The 15,027-nt window shown below is 41.7% G+C and overlaps 2 protein-coding genes across 7 annotated transcripts; both read left to right on the plus strand.

The window, feature by feature from the left end:
- The first annotated feature begins 1,290 nt into the window (after positions 1–1,290).
- LOC115056478 (uncharacterized) lies at positions 1,291–6,325 on the plus strand. Of its 6 annotated transcripts, none has more exons than XR_003841795.1 (8): positions 1,291–2,306; positions 2,444–2,502; positions 2,609–2,742; positions 3,523–3,737; positions 4,877–5,154; positions 5,304–5,417; positions 5,526–5,667; positions 5,770–6,325. XR_003841795.1 is itself a non-coding variant. In XM_029522938.1 (8 exons), the coding sequence occupies exons 1-8, from the start codon at positions 1,764–1,766 to the stop codon at positions 5,811–5,813; spliced, it is 927 nt and encodes a 308-aa protein (XP_029378798.1). In that variant the 5' UTR covers positions 1,291–1,763; the 3' UTR covers positions 5,814–6,325. The 6 variants fall into 6 exon arrangements, 5 of the variants coding, with proteins under 5 accessions (XP_029378798.1, XP_029378799.1, XP_029378802.1 ...); XM_029522938.1 differs by lacking the exon at positions 2,609–2,742 and having other exon boundaries at positions 1,291–1,767; positions 2,236–2,306; XM_029522939.1 differs by lacking the exon at positions 2,609–2,742 and having other exon boundaries at positions 1,292–1,922; positions 2,236–2,306.
- Positions 6,326–7,293: 968 nt separating this feature from the next.
- On the plus strand, positions 7,294–12,405 carry adck2 (aarF domain containing kinase 2). The gene is made up of 9 exons (XM_029523076.1): positions 7,294–7,489; positions 7,601–8,515; positions 8,684–8,830; positions 9,049–9,177; positions 9,446–9,541; positions 9,659–9,937; positions 10,027–10,155; positions 10,593–10,646; positions 11,309–12,405. Exons 2-9 carry the CDS (start codon positions 7,649–7,651, stop codon positions 11,447–11,449), a joined length of 1,842 nt encoding a protein of 613 aa, XP_029378936.1. The 5' UTR covers positions 7,294–7,489; positions 7,601–7,648; the 3' UTR covers positions 11,450–12,405.
- Positions 12,406–15,027: the final 2,622 nt, after the last annotated feature.

Below are 15,027 nucleotides of genomic sequence, written 5' to 3' on the forward strand. Positions count from 1 at the left end.
TAATGTGTGATTTGATTGGTTTGATACACATGTTACAGCTTTGACAGCTCTCCTAGCAACGGCATAGCAACGTAGCAGTTGATTGTACAGTATATTTTTTTTTTGCTTGGGGACGTTTAAGCCCCCCCAGCCCCCACTCCCGCCCTCAGTGATCCCAACTATATACACTTGGATTGACATAGCCGCGCCTTTTCATCCTGGCTCGGCGTAGGTGCAAGCAGGTCAGCTAAAATGCGCCGACCAGTCTAGATCAAGCCGCGCATGTTTAGTCATCCTGGATTTCTTTATCCTACTTTTGTGCAATATCCCGGTCTCTGGTCGCATCATTCACTTCTACCACTTCTCATAGAATAGATTTTTTTTTTTTTTGGCGCCGTTCTAGCGGCAGCCTGTAGCCGCAGCTCCTCGTCGTGTTTCGTGTAAACTTGTTAATTTGTTGGTTCGCTCTTTTGTTGTTTTTTTTCTGTTCAATCACAACCTTTCTGTTAAAGTTGCGAAATGGCTTTAGTTGGTTTGGTTAGTTTGGTTTTTCTCCTACTTTTCCTACTTTTTGTAACTTGGAAGATCGCCGCCGGCAGTTGTGGCAGTTGCGCTGTGTAAACCCGCGCTGTTGCCTGCAGACCGGCCTGTGGTCCCGCAGGAGCTACGGAGGAGACGCCGGGGCTGCAGGTCCGGAGCGAAACGGAGGGAAAAAAGGAGAAGACACAAACCAGCGGTCCCAGCGATCATAACGGGAAACGTGAGGTCTTTGGGGAACAAGACGGACGAACTGGCAGCGCTTGTGAAGACCCAGAGGGAATACCGTGACTGTAGCATATTTTGCTTCAGTGAAACATGGCTGCACTCGCACATCCCGGACAGCGGCGTTGAGGTCCCAGGTTACAGTTTAGGTACGGGGAGACAGAGACTTTTCCAAATGTCATGAAGGAACGTCTCTATAACCCAGAGATCGAACTGCAGGCTGTAGGAATGCGCCCGTATTATTTACCAAGGAAGTTCACGTACACCATTGTTATCACTGTTTACATCCCCCCGTCAGCTGATGCAGCGGTAGCCTGTGAAGTCATCAGCTCCACCGCTGCCAAACTACTGACTGAACACCCAGATGCATTCATGTTATGTATTTTATTCCCTATGTGTAATGCTGCTGTTACACTGCAATTTCCCAGTCTGGGGTAAATAAAGTATCTATCTATCTATCTATCTATCATGCTCCAGCCACACACCACGCACCACTGAGGAGTTTCTATCTTCCACCCTGCGCGCTCCCGCTGCCTTTCATATGTTGCGGCGCGCCCCCGGTGGTAGTCAGAAGAACGGAATGTTGGGATGACGGAGGCTGATCTGCCCCTGTCAAACTCCGAACCAGCTCCGTGCCGATGTGATCCAGCTGTGTCCGCGTCAGCAGGCAGTCAGACGTAAACAGGACGGGGAACAACCCTGAGCAGACATCCAGAACCTCCCGATCTTCTGGCGCCAACAGTAGGACTCCAAAGTGTGCACAGACCCAGCAAGTCCCAACACTTTTAAGATCGAGTCCGTCTGCAGGACCTGAGAGGCCTTCATGGTCTCTGTCCTACTCCGATTCGGCTTTTGGTTCGGGTAGCTTCCTGCCTCACTTTGAGCGCGTTTACTTTAAGAGGCGGAGCTTAGAAAACGAATGATATTTTTGTTTTTATCTGCGCCTTTTTTTGTTTGCTTCTTTGTTTTACAAGATTTTCTGTGACATTTTTTCTACAGTGGATTTCCCAACAGCCGTGACTATGAGTAATAGTTTGTTTACTTCATGAGGCCAGATCAGATGACTGAACGGCGTTAGGCTCTGTCTGACTAATGCAGCACAGTGCGATGGCGTAGTTCAGCCTGCAGTAGCCGAAATACCACACAGCCAGCAGCTAATGTTACTTTGAAACGTTTTTATGGTAAATGATTTAAATTCTGATTCCGATCTGGTGTTTCTCTATGCCGCCACTGTTGACTGTTTGACACTCAGCTGTCAAATCAAACATCATGTCCCTGTCTTTTAAACACTGCCGGGCACGCTTGCAGCATATTTGAATCTGGTTTTAACAGGATCTCTGCAGATGGGTTACAAAGACCTTAGTTGTCATTGGCTTGCTAAGTTGACTGAATGCAGACAGCTACAACAGCCTGCAGAAAATCAGGAACTGGATTCAGAGCTGACACAGGGAGGAATAATGAAATGACTTCTGCTGCTGCTTCTCCTTCAATCAGGTGACTTTGGTGTCGAACTGAATCAGAGTACATCAGACTATATGGCTGAGGAGGATGCAAAACTGACGAAGGTGAGAGAAATAAAACGAGACATTTTCATACTGGAGGCAGATTTAAGAGCTTGACATACAGCAGGAAAAGGAAGGTAAATGTTGGAAGAACTGAGCAGATAACTGGATTTGTGGCATGTTTCCTCTCTGACTTACAGCCTCCATCAAGCTTCATGCCTGAGCTGCAGAATGAACCTCTCGCTGAGGTCTCATACAGGTAATCATACACTCAAATCCCCTTAAAATAAAAATACCCCTTGTTCCCAAAGTTAGTCTTTATTTCATGTTGGAGTATCGCTGTTTATTGTTGTCCTACCGCACAGTCCGTGAGAGAAGAAACCAAGGAACCTGTGCGCATTCAGGTTCAATACCAGTAGTTTGATTTGGCTTGCCACCCAGTTCACACTGGGGACCTCTGGGTCTCGGGATCTGAAGCCTCGCACGAATCCAGCAGGAGGTACTGGCTGCATCCCTTTAATGGTATCACCACAAAAAAAAAAAAAACTGACTTAGAGACAGGTCAGAGGAGATCCAAGTATCTCATTACATTCATACTGTCTGCATAAACCCTAACCCTAACCCAGTAACATTAATAGTAACCTGAGGTATTAAGACTCAACGTACTTAATTGTCTCTCCTTGCACCGGTAACAGTGAGAGACTGCACTAAATATTAACCTCTATAGTTACTATAAACATACACATAACATAACATAAATTGCATATAACACCAAGTAATTATGCCAGCTAAGTGGCTAGGCTCAAGGCAACACGCTATCAGCATTACAAAATGCACAGTTTTGAGATTTTAAACAACTCTTAACAGATGTATTTATTTATGAGTTAATTGAATGATGTTTATGCCAACACCTTTCTTAAAAGTTCTTATTGTCATCATTTTTAATGCATACAATCAACTTACATTAATTATTTCTTTATTTCAAAATAGAATGAATTGTTTTTAAGGATTTTAATGACTCTCCAATGAATTATTTATTTCTCAATTAAGATACATTTATTTAAAAGGGATAATGCTAATATTTTAGGGAGTTGTTTTAGAGCCTGGGCCACATTTTCATTCAGTGTCATCATGGATGAAAGTAGGAGGAAATTATTCCTAAATGGGTCAGATGTCATTGATGGGGGCCCAGGTTTGACTAGCTGCTGACCACTGCTCTCGAGTGTATGTTTACATGTAACAGCTTCACTGTGGTAATTCAGCCCTCATTTTCCTAAAGGTTCGTTTTTCCTGGAAAAGGTGATTTCCAGTGTGCTTACACTGGCCTGGTGTTTGTTATGGCTCAGAAGGCAGAGATGTGCTACAGGACTGTCATGTGGAATGAGAGTCTTCTCCAACCAGCTGGCAAGGTTGCTGCAGGGCCATTGTTCAAAATTGTGTGTCCTGAGGATGCTGTCTGTCAGCTCCACCTCCAACACTGTGAGATAAAAGATGGTGAGCAAGTTATTATACTTTATATGAGAAATAATGAAAGTCAGTTTAGGACCCCAGGCCTCATTATCTGTTGCTTATTTCACCGTCCATGACTACACTGGGTGTAGTCCTGCAAGCCACTATCTGTGATGCTTATCTGTGCAGGGTCACAGAAAGGCTGGAGCCAATCCTAGCCAACACTGGGGGAGGGTGAGGGAGGGCAGCATACAACAAGGATAGATAGCCAGTCTATCTCAGACGTATAGAGGCAAACCATTCAGGCTCACAATTATACCCGCAGACAATCCAGAGTCAGCATCTAACTAACTGTACTGCTGGAGTGCACACGGAGGGAACCCATGCAACTCGAACTCTGCACAAAAATCTATAACCTTCTTGTTTTGATGCAGGAGGACTAACCACTGGACTACCAGTGGATAAACTCGCCAATAATGTCAGTCATAAAACAGCACATTATTTAGGCCATGCTGCCTTCAGTAGCAAGTGGATAAGCACATGTTTTGCCACAAACAGAATGGCAATGAATTGTGTGCTCCAAACACGCCCCACCTGTTGGTCAATTTTTCGATTTAGCTGGGTCACTGAGTCGCTGTCACATATGACAATTTCAAAAGTTAATTTTTGAATATTTTAATACTGAAATATTTTCCTTTAACATTTTCCCTTTCTCCTTGATTTGGAATAGCTGATTTCATAGGTACAACAGCTTGTCCCCACTGGGACTTACAGGACTGTACAGGACTCACTAACAGTGACAGTTGTCTTAGATGACTTGCCTAACACCAGCAGCTGTTTAAGTCTCTTGTCAGACTTTGCCCAATTACTGGGCAAAGTCTCCTATCAACCACAAGTTTATCCAAATGACTTATGGACTTTTATTTTCGGATCAAACATGGTGGCTGTATCGTAGATGATTTCACATAGCCCACGTTTTTCAAAAATCTCAGTTTCTGAAATCAATGATCTAATCAAGACTCAATAGCCTAACAATGAAAAAACATTCAGTCTAAATCTACTAAATCTAGTTTAAATTGGAAACTTAATACCTACTAACTACCCATTTAGGTATAGAATAAAATCAGGCCTCAATGAGGCCTTCATCAGCAGAACATATGTTGAATGTCTCTGTGTCTTCACAGCTGCGTTTACTGAGACCTTGCTTTCAGTCGCAAATATGACTGATGAAGGAATGGCCATCCTCAAACCACTAAAGATCACAGACACTCATGCAATCGTCGAAGTCCCTCAACCATCTGCCTTTGGAATAGTGCGAAATTTTGAAGTTTTATGGAGACTTTTTAGGACCCCAAAGCCAGTGAGGGGCCAAGTTTTGCTGTTTCTCCAACCAGCAAATCCAGTTACACAGAGGCAAAACCTAAATTTGGTTCTCCTGTCAAGCAACGTACCCCTGGAGGAGGTAAAGGCTTTACAACATTACAGCTTCAACTTCAGTTCAAATTTATCAATTTCTATCAGATAGTCATCCATTTTCAAAGACCACTTACTCTCCTTTCAAGCATTTTGAGGGTAAACTGTCTTACTAAAATATTTTCATGTCTTTTTAAGGTGAGAATAAGACATGCAATTTCAAGGTATATTTCAGCACCTATCAATTGCAGACTCATTGAAGAACAAAATTACACTGTTCACTGCCCGACAGCCTATAAAATACAGCCCAAGGTGTGTATCAAAAACAAAAGTTTGTAGAAAGCAATACCATTCATTACACTTGTTTGGATTTACTTTGGATACAGTACAGATACTGATTTCGGTATTACTGGGTTTCAGAAAGCTGCGTTTGACCTGGAATTTGGACCAAATTACCACCCAACATTTGAGGTTCGCCTGGAGACAAGCCAAGAACAAGTGACCATAACACTCCGAGACCAAACAGATACTGACGTCTGGGAGCAAGACATTGACTTGACTGGTAAAAGGACAGTGATTAATGAATTACTTATTGATACATGGTGCACATGCAGCAGACGTTACCCTGAACACACACTAAATACTTTTCTTGTTCAACTTTCAGATTTTAGGAAATCTTCAGCAAGTGGTCAGAAGCTCTCCAAATAGGCTCCATGTGTCCCTGTAGACCAAGCTGCAGGCTGTTCGGGCACAATTTGGCATCTGACCTGATTTATGTTAGCCGCTGTATAAACTTGTGGTTTGTGGAGAGAAAACTAATAGTGAAAGTGGAGTGGAACAGCGAACATGAGAAGCCAAAGCTTGAGTGGTGGACTTGGTGGAGAGAAAAAACATCACAAGTTTGTTGAGTTCTTTGTTTAGTTAATTTAGCTTTCTGTCTAGGCGAATGAAACTGAACTTGAAGGAGAGACATTTTGTAAGAGTGTGTTTGATTTAAGCTGACATATCTTTATTTAATGTTCAAGCTGCTCTCTGTTACTTAAAAAGTTGGATAAAATGCTTAAAAGTCACCAAGCATAAATCAGGAGTACCTACACTTACACATATTATTTATTATCACATAAACGTTTCCATTTCAAATTAGAGTTCCTGTTATGTACATCCTCAGCAATAAAACATGCAATTTTTTTACATTTCCACAAGTTTAAATAAACATTAGAATTGCATTGTGTGTATGGCCTAGACTTAATTGTTGTGCTTTGTGCCTTATTCATGGAGTCTTAAAATAACAGCAGATCCATGACTGCCACTACACTTGTCTTAAAAAATGTTAAGAATGAGCAATAGGGAGAGTACATCACTTTTTGAAATGCGTCTTCAAAATAAGGACCCCCAAGAATAATTTACGTATAGGCCTACTATTTCTGATAGACCTTATGGGGTGTAATCGGCATGGAATCCTGCCCATTTGTTTCTAGACTCTCATCTTTCAATCTGTTTCCATCAAAAACCACCTAATGACATCAGATGTGAGTTACTATTTATGCACCAAACAGGCTCTGGGTTAATTTACTGATATTTAGGTGTTAGTGAAGGCTGTGTTCCATTTAAATGAGCGAGATGTTCTGAGTTGTGGTATTTTCCACAGACCTGCTCCGTTTGTGTTGAAGGCTGCACATGAAAATGAATCGTCAGCTGTCTCGATTATTAGACCTATGTTTATTTTAGCTTCCTTTTTCCTCCACCGCGTTCCCTTTGGTGGGAGGAAAAGGAGACGACGAAAGAGAAACGGGACGAGGGCCTCAGTGACGGAAGACATGTCTCCATCTGTGGGGCATTAAATGTCCCTACAGTGGGTTAGGGTTAGCACAAGGTAACTGAATACATATTACGTGTTAGTGATTTGTGGTTTTCTTTTTACGCATTTAAATGCTCTGAACAACTCGTGTAGTAGGAAACACACTTACAGGACTCGGATTTTATCCAGATTGCCTCAGAGTATGTGAATAGCATTTCTTACATTTCTGTACAGAAACAGTTACATTTATAATTGGTGACTGCAAACACACTATCATCCTCCCTCCTCTAATCATCAACGACAACCTGATAAATAACGGTGTTTTACTTTTCGCTCTGCGCCTTTAAGAAGAAGCCACGTGACCTGATCAGAACGTCATACCCAGAAGAGACGACCCTGCCTTTGTAATGTTTTCATGGACGTTGTTCTTTCAGGAGAAAATTGACACTTTTGGCCGGTACAGAAGCGTTAGGCGGACTGTGACGTGTCCCTCATGTCCTCGGTGGGAGCAGAAGCTGTCCCTATCCCTCTCCTATACGGGAATCACTTCCTGTTTCTCTAGTGAAGTTCATGTGTTCTGAATGAGGTAAATCATCTGGTGGCGGTTTAATGACGCGTTGATACAGGTTGAACACAAACCGCCGGTGTGCTGTACTAATGATATTTCCATGTCGTGGTGCGGTGGCGGCACACGTAGACCCTTTCACCTCCTGGACTGAACTGAAAGATATTTCTCAGTATAACCATGATGGCCTTTGGAGCAAGAGCGGTTCTTCTTAACCTCCGATTCACTTTGGGCTCCTTCGCCAGAGTCAGACTGATCCAGAGCTCCAGGACATGTTCGGTTAAAAGAGGGCGGATTTTAACCCAGATACCCAAAGTTACCCTGCTATGTTGGGGTGCAGTGAACACAACATCAGCTGTGGTCCGATGCCAGGAGGGTGTCCTTCCATCCCAGCCTGCTGACAGGAGGTCTCCAGCCAAAGTCCAAGTGCACAAAGTGGTGTTCTTCCTTCGCCTCAGCCTCCGTGCATTGGTTCTGCTCCTCAAATTTTTCCCCCTTCTCCTGCTCTTCCCCCTGTCCCTGGTGTCTACATGCTGGGCATCTCGCTGGCTGGACGCTCTGCTGTGGGTGACAGAGAATTCCGGTCCTACTTTCATCAAGCTGGGGCAGTGGGCCAGCACCAGGCGAGACATCTTCTCTCAGGAGTTTTGTGACCGCTTCTCCCGCCTCCACGTCAAGGTGCAGCCTCACTCCTGGGCCCACACCAAGCACTGTCTCCACAGGGCCTTTGGGGAGGCCTGGAGGAAGGTTTTAGTCTTTGAGAGCAAAGACCCGGTGGGTTCGGGATGCGTGGCGCAGGTGTACAGGGGCTGGGCCAAGGCAGACCAGGTGGAGGACCCAACCTTCCAGTCTCTGGTGGAGGAGATGGAGAGAGAGGACCTACTAGAAGCCTGGGAGATCCCTGGTTTTAGAGGAGTGGCCCGGTCCCTGGGGCAGCTCTGGAGGGGCAGTAATGAAGAGGAGGGCTACGAGGGCAGAAGCCAGTCATCCGCCCAGCCTGAGGAGAGCAGCAAAGAGAAGGAGCGTTTGATACCCGTGGCTATCAAGGTCAGTCTGACCACAGTGAGAACCTCACATGACTTTAATGTCAGAGCATGCTGTCCTGTGTTTTTCACATCCATGGATTGTAATTTTGCTCTTCATTTCAAACAAGTTGAATGATGATAAAGCTTCTGAAATCTTAAATGTTTACAAATTGCTTGTGTTGTATTTAAGGTGGTCCATCCTGGAATCAGGAGGCAGGTGGAAATCGACCTTTTGCTGATGAAAGCCGGTAGCTGGCTCCTGCACTGCCTCCCTGGACTCAAATGGTTCAGTCTGTTTGAAATAGTAGAGGAGTTTGAGACGCTTATGACCAAACAGGTGGGATCATCATTATTATTATTATTATTTGTGTATAAAGAAAAAATCACACCATTGAATCACTTAAAGGAAAAAATGGCATTTACAGCATGAGAAGTTTAATAAAGCTAATAAAAAAATGTGTTTTTTTTTTTTTTTTGTATGTTCTGAATGACGAAGAAGTGACGTTTGACTCGGATTTGAATCATGGCAATAAACTGATGTCACTTTTTTTACAGATTGATCTGCGTTTTGAGGCCAGAAATATTGATCGTTTCCGGGACAATTTCCGTGATGTGGATTATGTGAAGTTCCCGACTCCCTTACGACCATTTGTCACCAGAAACATTTTAGTGGAAACCTTTGAAGTGAGAACAAAATTATTTCAAATCCATGAGACATGCTGACTGACTGATAAACTGAAACTATGTGCCTTATGTGAAATATTTCTAATATACATATTTCAATAACAGAAGTGAAACTGTTGAACTGTTGTCTTGCTGAAGAGTCACAGTGCCTGTAATTTTCAAGCAATGTCCAGTTACTCTGGTTGAATTAATATATTTTCTTTTTTTATTGCTCGAAAGTCAGACCATCATCCTTCATTTTGACAATTAGCCTTTTTTTTTTTTTCAGGAGAGTGAACCCATTTCTAACTACCTTAGTGCTGACATTCCTCTGGCGTTGAAGCAGAGGATAGCCAGGATGGGAGTAGACACCCTGCTCAAAATGGTGCGATCCATGTGCAACTTTCTGCATTTATTCATTTCAAGGTTATGTTTTTGTAAAATAGTTTCTAAACCACCCTTATCCATTGAAGTGATTATTACTTATCTGTCTGTATTCCAGGTCTTTGTGGACAACTTTGTCCACGGAGATCTTCATCCCGGGAATATTCTGATCCAGTGTCGGGGGCCCGTTGCTGGCTCCAGGGACAGTACTGGTCTCACAGGGGAACCCCAGGGTAAGACCACCCTCACTGACTTGTGTGATACAGTGGTTGTCAGTGTTAGGCCAGAACCGTGCCCTCTCCAGTTGGTGTTATTGGACGCTGGGATTGTAGCACAGCTCAGTGACCATGACCTCGCCAACTTCAAGGCTGTCTTCACAGCTGTGGTGCTGCGGCAGGTAATCAGAGGACTGAAATTTGGAGTTGAAAAAAAAACTCTTGTTCGGACTCACTGTACTTGTTACTGTCTTTGATTTTCTTTCCTCAGGGCGAGCGGGTAGCAGAGTTGATATTGCATCATGCCCGAGCCAATGAGTGCCAAGATGTGCTGCGCTTTAAGAAGGAGATGGCCCAGTTGGTGGACCTTGCCGTCAGCAGTACTCTCTCTCTGGGAAAGGTCCAACCCAAATCTGTGCTTTCTTATGCTGCCTGGTTTTTGTAGCTGGTGGATCAAGATGGTCATGATTATGTGGCTATTTGCAGCTATAAGGGACATCAGAAAAGAAATAGCATCTTCTGACTGTTTTAACAAAATCACATCATTGTTTGATATCGTTTTACTGCATCTTCAGCTTGATTATTTCAGTACCACTCTTCCTCTCAGTAGTTAGTATTAATTCAGAAATACCATCTATGCTTCTCTTTATGCAGAACATAGACGGTTTGGGTCCGCTTTTTTTTTTTTTCTTCCCTCCAAGTAACCATCCATAAACTCAGGGCCATTGTGTATACACAATGTCTAATTGGCTTGCGACAGTGGCCAGGGACTCGAGGAATCATTGAAGCAATGACTATTGATGTTTTTTGTTGACTGTGGTTTTGTTATGTCCGTAGATCCAAGTGGCTGATTTGCTCTCCAGAGTCTTTGGTCTACTCATCAAGCACAAGGTAAAATATCAGCAGGATATATTTACTTTTTTCTCACACAGATTACCCTGAAAAGTCATTCCTGTCCTGACATAGGCAGCACAATTTTAACACTTTTAGCTTCAGGAAGCTTGTGTGGCTTGTTAGGGTGTACGTTTAAAAGTTTCTCTTCCACATGGAAAAGTTTATATGTTTGAAATATGGTTGTGAAAGACCTTTGCTATGCAAGCTGATATATATATATATATATATATATATATATATATATATATATATATATATATTTGTATATTGTTATGACAGCAGACGTATGAACAGGTTTTAAATACAGTCCTCAGCCAGAACTGACAACTCTGAACCATTCTTGTCAATGACTGAATGTGTAGCTATTTGATGGAGTTCACTTAAAGGGTGCTCAGAATATATTTGTCAGCTTAAATATATAATATGAATATAAAGTATAAGTTAGTATAAAGCTTCTCTACAGACAAGGGCTGCTTCTGGTGCATTCAGAAGTCACTGATGTGTTACAAATTATGCTTGTGTGGTTTTGTTTTGGTCTAAACTGAGCAGTTTCCCCAGCAGTACATTTTTAGCGATTGAGAAGCAGTGTCATGGCTGCTTGAACAATGATGCTGTCTTCCTGATGTTGTTACTCTTGCTATTTTTTTTTTTTTAAAAAGGTGAAGCTGGAGAGTAACTTTGCCTCTATTGTGTTCGCCATCATGGTGCTGGAGGGTCTGGGCAGGTCACTTGATCCAAACTTGGACATCTTGGATTTGGCCAAACCTCTGCTGCTAAAGAACTGTGCCTCACTGCTCTGATGCATTCATTCAACACACACACAAAGCCACACACCAACCTAAAGTACAATAGATCAAACAAACTACCTGTGATTGATCTGTTGTGTTGTTTACTATTATACATTGCTAGAAGCAGTAAAGGTCTTTTTAAAGTTATTATTCCACTGTGGATCATAAAGTCCACAGTTTTGTCACCACGTTTCAGTGTTGATAAATACCTCAGCGTGTTTTACATCATTAGGCATTTCAAATTGCATCACTGCTGCTCTTTTATGGTCTTCTGTGCGGTTTAAGTATGAACGTTACACCCACTGAAACCAACTTCAAGGCACCTCAAACAGCCTAATAGATGAGACCATTGATACTGTCTATGAAGCACCGTTTGTAGTTTATGAAGTGCTAATGGATGAGGCAGACACATCAGCACACACAGATTTCATCAGAGACCATGTTTAGTCATTTAAGATATAACACAGAATGATGCGAAAAACCACCCCCTTGTTGATATGTTTTTACTTTTGATGACTAATATTTATCTCAGGATATTTTAAATTACTCCATCTTTTATTCTATCTTAAATAATGTTGTCTGATGAACCACATTTGCTTTAGTGAGACTCACAATGTACTGTAACATTTGTTCTTACACACTACAGTGACAATGAAGTCTTGTGACTAATTGCACTCACAGCTGTCCATTGTCTATTAACGACCCATCAAAATAGTGGGAACACTTGGCTGGAAATATACATATCAATAAAAAGGGAATTGATTCTACTTGATTGTTTTATTTCCTAGAGCAGCACTATTCAGCTAAGGAGGGAATTCAGAGGTGACAACTGTGTAAAAAAAAAAAAAAAATCTTTTCAATAATAAAAATAATTAATTATAGTTACAATGACAAAAGGAAAAAAACATCTCTAATAGACAAAGTATAAGTCGAGAGATATAGTGGAACATCCGGAAGCGTTTGCACTGAGAGCAGCAGCATGTTTGGCAATGCTTCACTCTCATTCAACCACAGGGTGGCACGGTTCAGGCAGCATACCTCCAGGACCCCATGTTCTGCCAACAACAGCCTCTGTTTTTTTTTTTTTTATTGGAATGATGCAGACACAGAAGGTTGATTTATCATCATTAACATTTCAACCAACAATAGCCCTGTCACAATTGGCAATGTTTATGGCCCAAATACTGACGGTCCATCTTTCTTTCACAACTTTTTCTCCTTCATCTCACTCAACTCGAACTGTCCAATCACAATAGGAGGTGATTTCAATACAGTTATTAATCCATCAGTAGACAGAAGCAACACCTCAAATAATAAACGCACCTGGCAATCCACAGAAACAATAAAACAGTTCATGAGTGATTTTGGTCTTGGCGGTGTTTGGCAGTTGCAACACCCAGCTGCAAGACAATATTCCTTCTTCTCACCAGTTCACCATTCATTCTAACGCATTGACTTCTTTCTCACCAGAAATTCAATCACGTCTCATATATCAGATTTATTTATTCACTCCATTATTATCAGTGACAATGCCCCGGTAACATTTACTTGGAACAGAATCAATCTGCTTAAACCTAACAGTAGATGGAGCTTTAATGCATCCCTTCTCAACTACCCAGAATTTGACAGTCTCATTAAAGGGAGTGGGCATCCTTCCAAGAGGTAAATGGTTCCCCAAAGTCATCTCCATCTATCTTTGGTAAACCGGAAAAGCAGTTTTGAGAGGCATAATCATCTCATTTTCCTCACATTAAAAAAAAGAAAGAACACCAACAAGAAACGGAACTATAACAAAAAAATCAAGCAGCTCGAAAACATTAATGCATGTAACCCAACAGAGACAACCCAGAATGAACTAAGAAAATACAAAATCCAAATGAATGAAATTATGAAGAAGGAAACTCTATTCCTAACACACAGACTCCGGCAGGAACATTTCCACCACAATAATAAATCTGGTAAATACTTGGCAAATCAAATTAAGCAACACAAGGAAAAAAAATGTAAGGGCTCAGCAAGGAAGCCAACACAGTCACCAGAAGAAATAAACAATATTTTCAAAGATTTTTATGCAAACTCATAATCATCATAAAAAGACCCAGACCAACAAGACATCAACTCATTTCTAAACAGCATCGACCTTCCCTATCTTTCTCAAGACCAGGCCGCCATACTTGACTCACCAATAACAGATAATGAACTTTCTATTGCCCTCAAACTCATGTCAAATAACAAATCACCAGGACCTGATGGCTTCCCCCCTGATTAACCCTAACCCACTTCTGGTCTATTTTAGCTCCACTATTTCAGAGAGTAATAACTGAAATAAAACTAAATTCAAGATTACTGGCAACCATGAACACAGCTACAATTTCACTGCTTCTAAAACCAAACAAAGACCCATCACTACCTGCCAGTTACCGCCCAATCAACGTAGATATATTCTAGCTCATAGAATAGAAAAAATAATCTCATCCATAATCCATCCTGACCAGACCGGTTTCATCAAATGTAGACATTCATCTAATAATATGCGCAGACTCTTCAATTAAATGGACTACTCACAACAACGACAAGCAAGAACTGTTATAATCACTTTAGGCATTCGATAGAGTTAATAGGTTATTTCTCACTTCCACAATGCAAAATTTTTGGCTTCAGGGCATAATTTATTAACTGTGTTAATATTCTATACACTGCACCTTCAGCCACAGTAATCACAAATGGACTAACCTCAAAACCTTTCACACTGCATAGTGCTCTCTCCCTCTCTATTTACTGTATTCATCAAACCCCTTGCTGCAGCAATTTGTCAAAACATCAACATCCTAGGAATCAAAACACCAAATGCACACAATGAAATTAGTCTTTATGCTGACGATATTCTTCTCTTCTTACAAAATCCTCATTCATCACTGCCGGAAACAATTAAACTCATAGAAACATATTCTAACATCTCTAACTACTCTATAAACTGGCATAAATCTTCCATCCTCCCCTTGCAAAGTAACAGCTAGGATGTGGCAGCCCATACACCACCTATCCCATTATGTGCAAATCACATCACATACTTGAGCATCAATATTTCCCCCAGGCTGTCAGAGTTGTTCTGTCTTAACTACACCCCATTACTGAAAACAATAACTGATAACCTTCTCCGCTGGATGAACGTACCACTTTCACTCTTGGGTAGAATAGCAACAATCAAAATGACAATACTCCCCAAATTAAATTAACTTTTTACAATGATTCCAACTCAACCCATCGCCTCTTGGTTCAGATATTTGGATTCAATTATCACTAAATTTTATTTGTTTTGTTTCTTTTTTTATGTATGTATATATATATGTAAGTGGGGAAGAAAGGAACAAACAGGAGAAGGATAAAGGGAAGGGAAGGAGGAACGAAAAGAAAGGAAAAGGGGAGGAAAAGTGTCCCCAGTTGGCCAGCTCTGGGGGAGACTGAGTGAGGCATTCACCCCTTCCTAAAACCAATTGATTGAACAAAAAAAGATAAATTCATAATTCTTTACCCAAACAAACAAACCTCCTCCCATTGGGCCTGGGGGTTGTTCATGATGGGTGAAAGCG

Source organism: Echeneis naucrates, chromosome 16 (assembly GCF_900963305.1).
Source record: "Echeneis naucrates chromosome 16, fEcheNa1.1, whole genome shotgun sequence".
Taxonomy (NCBI): domain Eukaryota; kingdom Metazoa; phylum Chordata; class Actinopteri; order Carangiformes; family Echeneidae; genus Echeneis; species Echeneis naucrates.

Coding starts and splice junctions, on each gene's coding strand:
- LOC115056478 (XM_029522938.1), top strand. Junction 2,307..2,443: donor AGGATGCAAAACTGACGAAG/GTGAGAGAAATA, acceptor TCTGACTTACAG/CCTCCATCAAGCTTCATGCC. Junction 5,155..5,303: donor GCAACGTACCCCTGGAGGAG/GTAAAGGCTTTA, acceptor TGTCTTTTTAAG/GTGAGAATAAGACATGCAAT.
- adck2 (XM_029523076.1), top strand. CDS start 7,649: ATGATGGCCTTTGGAGCAAGAGCGGTTCTTCTTAACCTCCGATTCACT. Junction 8,831..9,048: donor AGACGCTTATGACCAAACAG/GTGGGATCATCA, acceptor CTTTTTTTACAG/ATTGATCTGCGTTTTGAGGC. Junction 9,542..9,658: donor TAGACACCCTGCTCAAAATG/GTGCGATCCATG, acceptor TCTGTATTCCAG/GTCTTTGTGGACAACTTTGT.